A 7,508-nucleotide genomic window follows, 5' to 3' on the forward strand; every position below is an offset into this window, starting at 1 on the left:
CTCATTCAAGCTGATAACTGCAACCTACGTACCATTTCCAATTCACCTGAGCTGATATGTTTGAACTGCAGGAGGGAAATGCATGGAAATACTGACAAGCTTTATTTGGAAATGTGCAGGAGATTCAGCTTTTGAAAGGAATTTGGATTAAAGGAACATTAAACAAGCAAAGAGCTACAATATTACAAGCGACTGCTAAAATGAACTGTATGGGTCAGAGCCAAAATGGCTCTAAAAATACACCCATGACCGCAGAATGATCATGCATGAGAGGTGGAGTGACTGTTAACTGATAACACTTCTGCAGGGTTGAACAATTTTTTATTTGAAGCTTAATCCAATAAACCATTGAACTCTTTGTCATATATGCAAATGGTTTACAAGATAAAAGCAAATCAGCCCTTGAGAATCTTCCATATGCCCCCACGCAATCTGCATGTAGATAGTAGTTTATCCCTTATAATGCAAATACTTCATGTCTGAGTATATACAGAGCATCACTGCAGGTGATCCCACAGGCTGTTACTCTGCTCTCATCTGCAGCCTGCCGAGTGTGTGTGTGTGAATGTGTGTGTGTGTGCACATTTACATAACTTTGCAGTCGGCAGGCCTATAGCATGATAAGGTTTCCTAGAACTCTCTCATGCTTCTGTTTGGTTAGTGGTAACACACACGCGCACACACACACACACACACACACACACACACACACACACACACACACACACACACACACATATGCATACATACGCAGGTTATCAGAGGTAGCAGAAGGTGGAGAGTTTACAAAGAGCCAAGGTCAGATGTGTAACAGTAAAAGTGGAAAGGTTTCCTTCTGAAATGGGACAGCTGGCTTCACAAACCTTCTGTTTAATGTGCCATTTCGGTTTCACGCTCATGTCGGTGTCATCATTGAAATACTAATACCCGTGTGTAATGTAGCCTATTGCAGTCATCCTTGAACAGTCATCATTAATGTTTGGCTCTAATGCACACATTCTAAGAGTCTTATTAAGTTATTGTTTTAGAGTGGTCTTTTAATACAGCTCTTGGGCTGTTTGAAATCGCCATTTACGTGCTTTCTAGGAGGCAATATTCAGATCAATTGTATTGTAAATATTATGCATTATATTAGAAACTATTACATTTCTTTTTAAGTCTGATTTTGGTACATTTTGCTCATATTGTTGCTTGTCTGTAACTCATTGTTATGCTTCCTTTCTGAGAGCAATATTATATTTAAGGTAAACAAAAGGTAAATAAAAAAAACACTGGGGGTTAAGGTTCACACTTCAAAACTGCAAACAACGTGAAAGAGGCAATCAGTAGTTTGTGGTGAATGACAGTACAGAGTGAACTTTCCCCTCCAAACATAAACTCTCTGTCTGTGTCTCACTGCAGAGCTGCGGAGGAGAGGGAGGAGGAGGAGGAGGAGGAGGAGGAGGAGAGGAGGAGGAGGGAGGAGGGAGGGAGGAGGAGGGAGAAGCAACTCAGAATTGCCGCCACGTGCGCTCAAATCAAATGCCTGCTTCATTATAACAACTTTTCCCGGATTGGTCCAGATACGAAACACGGTATTTATATACGAAATCCAATTGGTCGTCGTCTCAGAGTGATTGCGAGCACACCTCAAAGCTTCCAGACAAGGGATCCATGGGCGTCTAGTACTATGAGAAAGTAGTGCGCGGTGTAAAGCATTATTTGGATTACATTTCCGAATAAAAGTGTGATACAATTACAATACGTCCCAAGTGATTTCACACAAATGCGTATGGAGTGAAAAGTGGCATATTTGCGCACAAATTAAGCGAACGTGTCGACTTGTATTGGGCAGCGGAGGGATATCTCCATCACACTGCGCGTCAAAATATTGGCTCAGGGAGACCGCGCCAAAGCTCAGACAGCGGCCACTCTCCGGGATAACAACACACTGCGGAGGCCCTTTAAACTCACTGTACCGTCGACACGGTTACCGTACGGAGTGGTCGGGGTTTTTATTTCTTCAGAGGAGTGTTTTGGTTTATCTCAGAGGTCCTATTTCATGCCGGTTTTTCGGGCAAGACGGTGAACGACTTCACGGAGAGACGACTTTGACGGGTGCGGTGCGGCGGAGTTGGCGCACTGCTGGACTTGGATACATTACCCGCTTGACCACCGTGCACACTGCGCCTCAATCCCCTGAATTGGTCGTCAACGAGTGACCAGGGATCGTCTACACCGGATTTTTCAGCGTGAATATGTTGTTGTCAAAGTTTGGTTCATTTTCGCACATTTGCAACCCTTCAAGTATGGACCATCTACCAGTGAAGATACAGCTTCAGCCGGGTAAGTTCTCCTTACATTATGACTGAATTTAAGAAAAACAGCTGGAAAAAAAGAAGAATTAAGAATGGTATATTTGCTATGGAGCAACCTGACCTGAGGGTGGCTGTGGAGATAATTCCTCCTTTTTTTAATCTTGACATTCCTCACTTCTACCTGCAGTTAAAGCGGAAAAAGAGCCTTTCGAGAAGGTTTACCAGGTGGGATCCGTGCTGGGGAGCGGAGGATTTGGGACAGTGTACGCCGGCAGCCGGATCTCCGATGGGGCTCCGGTAAGGAGACAACCGGGGGACCGGAGTCTGTGTTGTGATGTTACATGTGATGTTACATGTGATGTTACATGTGCCGCCATGAAAGCCGGGCGACACTGAGACTTTTCACAATATTTGAAGCATTTGCTTACTGATTTATTTGTATTTTTATTGTGTTTCAGGTTGCTGTGAAACATGTGGCAAAGGAGAGGGTGACCGAGTGGGGCACAAATGTAAGTAGTCATCCCCAAACTGTGTGTGTGTGTGTGTGTGTGTGTGTGTGTGTGTGTGTGTGTGTGTGTGTGTGTGTGTGTGTGTGTGTGTGTGTGGTTTGTTTTGGTTCCTCCACCCCCACCCCCCCGCATGCTGCTGCTGGGTGGGGATAAGGGTGGTGTTAAAGAAAGACTGGCTATGCTTTATCCCAAGCTTTTTTAATAATAATAATAATAATAATAATAATAATAAATCCTATTGCAGAACGGGTCCATGGTGCCTTTGGAGATCCTGCTGCTGAAGAAGGTCAGCTCCTCGTTTCGCGGAGTTATCAAATTGCTGGACTATTACGAGCGAGCTGACGGCTGGCTGATCGTCATGGAGAGGCCGGAGCTGGTGAAGGACCTCTTTGACTTCATCACCGAGAAGGGCGCCCTGGACGAGGACACGGCCCGGGGCTTCTTCTGCCAGGTGCTGGAGGCCGTCAGACACTGCTACAGCTGCGGCGTGGTGCACAGGGACATCAAAGACGAGAACCTGCTGGTGGATCTGCGCACCGGGGAACTCAAGCTTATTGACTTTGGCTCGGGGGCCATTCTCAAGGACACCGTCTACACCGATTTCGACGGTAAGCCTCCTCCTCCTCCTCCGTTAATAGCTGTGATACGGTGCGTACTCTGGCGGTGGGTTGTGTTTGGCTATATTCAGACACGGAGGCGTTCACGGGGCTGTGACGCAGTGGTCTGTTTTGGGTGGAGGGTTTTCCTCGCCGAGGGTCTCCCGGTTCATCATGATGTGAATCGATGCTGCCCAAATGAAAAGCTCCAATGTTTTTATATCATGTTATGGATCCACAGATATGACTCACAGTTTGATAATCTTTATTTTTTTTTATTATCTTTATCTCTGATTCATCCTCGTCCTGTGAGTTGGAGTGTCCTTTTTTTTATGTTTCCGTTTGTTAGTAAAGGTTGAGTAACAGTTATAGTTGTTTTTTTTTGTGGGTATTAGGTCAGTGCCACGTAACATCTGTTTGTTGTGAAACCCGAGTCGGAGGTTCACGTGATGGGCTCACATTGCCTTTTTTTTTTTTTTTTTTGTTTGGTATCCAAGTTCCTCCCTCCAGGAGGGAGGGGGAGGAAAGGAAAGGGAGGGAGGGAGGGGGAGGGAGGAGACGCAGGCAGGTCACCCAGTTTGTGTTTTGTGGCTAAAGGAAGATGGAAAGCATTTGTGCTATGACTCAGCCATTTTAGACACAGACACATTAATTATTTTTCTTTTTTTGGGGGGGTTTATTCAGTTTCTCTGCTGTTCCCATATTTTAAGCACTGGTGCCCTCTAGATTCTTACAATATTACATCCAACTTATGAAATAACTCCTTTTCACTGGTTCATACTATATTTCACAACAAACATGCTCATCACTCACATCCCCATTTTTCTTTTTCTCTTTTTTTTTTAGGTACAAGAGTGTACAGCCCACCAGAGTGGATCCGCTTCCATAGATACCATGGTCGCTCGGCGACGGTGTGGTCGCTAGGCGTGCTGCTGTACGACATGGTGTGTGGAGACATCCCCTTTGAGCAGGACGAGGAGATCCTCAGAGGGAGGCTGTACTTCAGGAGGAGGGTTTCAGCCGGTAAGTCAACCACAACGATGCACATTACACACAGGTTGACGCTGTTGCCCTCTAGCCACAGCAACCGGTACAGCCCCGAATCATCCTCTTAGTTTGACTATATTATGGATAAATTTACATCAGAGTAATGCCTCACAACCATAATGGATTACCTTCTGAAATGGCTGGCAAAGAGATTTATGATTTATGATTAATGACTAAAATTGAGATTTTAGCTGCTATGATTTCCCCTGGTGCACTTTGTGTAACAACACTGGTTACCCAAGGGAAGTTAAAAGGATGCGTGCTCTCATTCTTTTGGCCGTACGTGCCGCCCACACACTAGGATGTTGTAGATCCATACAAACTGACTCACATGCAGCCACATAACAGAACATTACATTTCAGATCCTCTTATCCTTACATTGTTTCTGACTCCTCCTCTTCCTCCTCCTCCTCCAGATTGCCAGCAGTTGATCAAATGGTGCCTGGCCCTGCGACCCTCGGACCGGCCAACCCTGGAGCAGATTTGCGACCACCCCTGGATGAGGGCGACAACCGAGTCACCCAAGTCACAAGAGGAGCCGGCGGCCGGCGAGATCCGCCTCAGGACCATCGACACAGACTCTTCGTCAAGCACAAGCTCGAGCAAAGAGAGCCTCTGAGGACGGCTCTGACGGACTGAAAAGACTTTCTGGGGAGGGAATGTGTTCCGATGGAGGGGGTGGACGTGGACTCAAGGCTGGTCGCCTGTAGCCCAACTGGCCCATCAGCAGCTGGGTGCTTGTCACAGCTGGTCCGGCGAGACAAAATGTACTTTACTTTTCCTCTTTTGTAGGGAATTTTCTAATTTATTACTATTTGTTCTTCCTTATCTTATTTTACCCCATTCCCTTTTTTATCCCCTTTTCGGTTAATTATACTCGTTTCCTAATAGGGAACATTTTTCTGTTTGGACGGTCTTACCAGCACTATTTATTTACCCCCCCCTTTTTAACTTTATGTTACTCGTTTTGTTACTAGGCTGGTATATGCAGCTGGCAAGGCCCTCCTATTCAGACATGGCTGCTCTCATAGAGCTTGGAGAAAACCTTTTTATTTAAATGTTTTAATTTTTGATTTTGTAGTGCCTTTTTTTGGAAAGCTGCTTTTCTCGGGGGGGAGGGGGCTTTCATCAACAACTCTGTTTTTTGGGGGATTTGCCCATGGCCTGGTGGCTTGGTAGACTGTGCTGTGATGGAAGAAGAGGGGGTTAGGCTGTGTTTTTTTCCCCCTCCGTCCTCTCCATCACTGTAAGTCAACCAGCCCCAAGCCAAGAGGCTAAGATAGCATTAGTTCGGAGGGAAGGAGGTGGGGGCTCTTCCTAACAATGGAATACTTGAAAAACACTTGACTCAACTCTGTGTCGCTCTCTTTAACGCTGCTCACTCACTCTATAGCCTGAACAGGTGTTTGGAAACTGGATCCTGTCTTTTCTGAATGTCTACAAAATGTCAACACACACACCTACCCACCTTTTTGTCCCCCACTTCCTCCCCCCCGTGCCTGTTGCGGGGTGTTTGGCCCTCTTGACTTTTTCTTTTTGCCTCCAGCCATCTCACTGCTTGACACTACATGGCCCCCGCCCCTGGTCTCCGTCAGGGTTTGGGGTGTGAAATGCACAATCAATGCAATATTCATGGACTCAATTATGTATTTTATTTTTTTCAACAAATATTGTACAGCCTGTTTTGTTTTTTTTTCTTCTTTTTGTGTGTGTACATTATTTTTCCTCCCCGTTTGCATTTAATTTATTTGTAAACATGTAGACATTCCACACTCTGTGGCTATTTATTTATTTATTGTCTATGCTTAAAATCCCCTCTAAATTTTGCATATCCTACTTGGCCTTTGGTTTGCATTCCTATAACTTATTTTTACATTTTGACATGTTTTTTTTTTTTTTTTTTTTGAGATGTGGAGGATGCACTGAAGCAGTTGTCGATGTAAAGCAGAATAAAACAAGTTTACTTAAATTTGAAAAGAGCATTTGAATGTTATTTAACTACTTTACACAAAGTCTTTTGGTAATATTGAATGGCTAATTATCAGAGAAATCCACCTGGTTTCTGTACTGTCAAGGTTCATTTTGAGTTCAACGGAAAGCTAAACAACGAGTGGGACAGCTTTCGTAGTTGTCACATGGCCTCATATTGGAGACCTTTCAGTTCAGCTGTGTGACTTGTGGCTGTGAAGGATGGATATTGCTATTTTTTGATACAAAACTTTCAATTAAACTCCCATTTTTATGTACAGAAATAAGTCTGGTGTCTCGCTCATTACTGCAAATGATGTGTTGTAGCTGCACAAGTCTTAATCCTCGACATTTGGTAAATTCAACATACTAGATTCTTAAGATTCATGCTGGAAAGAGTGTTTACCTCAGATCTTAGCGATAACGTGCCATACATAGGCCTAACAGGTTGTAAATAACACCTTAGGCCTTAACACCTTGCACACACGTTAAGGAAACCCCTGCCAATATCCCTCTTCTCAACAGCCTTCCCTCCGGAGGCTAATACACATGTCCAATATAGCACTTGGTTCGTTTACACTGCCTATAGAAATAACTACATTGTAGCACGTGACATGACTGAGGAGAAACGGAGGAGCCATTAGCTGGATGACAAGCCGCAGTGACCACAGGGCTAATAAGAGACAGATGTGTCTCAAGGGGGGGAGGAGAGAGAACGATGCTGGCATGACGGAGGCATACTATTTTTAGCCTCTTGCTTGACTTAACAACAGCTCAATAACATAACTCATTCTGCTACTGGATGCAGTAAGGCTGTACGAGTAACAGGCTGCTGACATTGGTGTGTTTGTACATGTGTATACACTGTTTGGTGTTTGAGGGGTTTCCATGAAGCAGGAGTGAGAGGGGTGTTTGCTTGTTTTTTTCTGGGGAAGTGCTGCCTCCTCTGGTGAGTCAGGGTCATTATCTCCTGAAATAGTTGAAACAATTGCTATTAATTCCTTCTGTAAAGATCATAATTACGTGTAGCCTAAACCACTCATTAGAACTACACTTTTGTTTAACAAAAGTTATATCAATTGCTCATCTA

At 44.5% G+C, this 7,508-nt stretch overlaps 1 protein-coding gene across 1 annotated transcript; it reads left to right on the forward strand.

The window, feature by feature from the left end:
• The first annotated feature begins 1,612 nt into the window (after positions 1 to 1,612).
• pim3 (Pim-3 proto-oncogene, serine/threonine kinase) lies at positions 1,613 to 6,427 on the forward strand. Its single transcript, XM_054624435.1, has 6 exons — positions 1,613 to 2,325; positions 2,485 to 2,594; positions 2,756 to 2,806; positions 3,051 to 3,414; positions 4,249 to 4,425; positions 4,867 to 6,427. Exons 1-6 carry the CDS (start codon positions 2,238 to 2,240, stop codon positions 5,067 to 5,069), a joined length of 993 nt encoding a protein of 330 aa, XP_054480410.1. The 5' UTR covers positions 1,613 to 2,237; the 3' UTR covers positions 5,070 to 6,427.
• The last annotated feature ends 1,081 nt before the right edge of the window (positions 6,428 to 7,508 follow it).

This window comes from Anoplopoma fimbria, chromosome 23, assembly GCF_027596085.1.
Source record: "Anoplopoma fimbria isolate UVic2021 breed Golden Eagle Sablefish chromosome 23, Afim_UVic_2022, whole genome shotgun sequence".
Taxonomy (NCBI): Eukaryota; Metazoa; Chordata; class Actinopteri; order Perciformes; family Anoplopomatidae; genus Anoplopoma; species Anoplopoma fimbria.

What these genes read in the sequence shown, in the direction of transcription:
- pim3 (XM_054624435.1), top strand. Translation starts at nt 2,238, where the DNA reads ATGTTGTTGTCAAAGTTTGGTTCATTTTCGCACATTTGCAACCCTTCA. An exon ending in TGACCGAGTGGGGCACAAAT is followed by an intron (nt 2,807 to 3,050) that starts GTAAGTAGTCAT and finishes ATCCTATTGCAG; the next exon opens with AACGGGTCCATGGTGCCTTT. An exon ending in CGTCTACACCGATTTCGACG is followed by an intron (nt 3,415 to 4,248) that starts GTAAGCCTCCTC and finishes TTTTTTTTTTAG; the next exon opens with GTACAAGAGTGTACAGCCCA.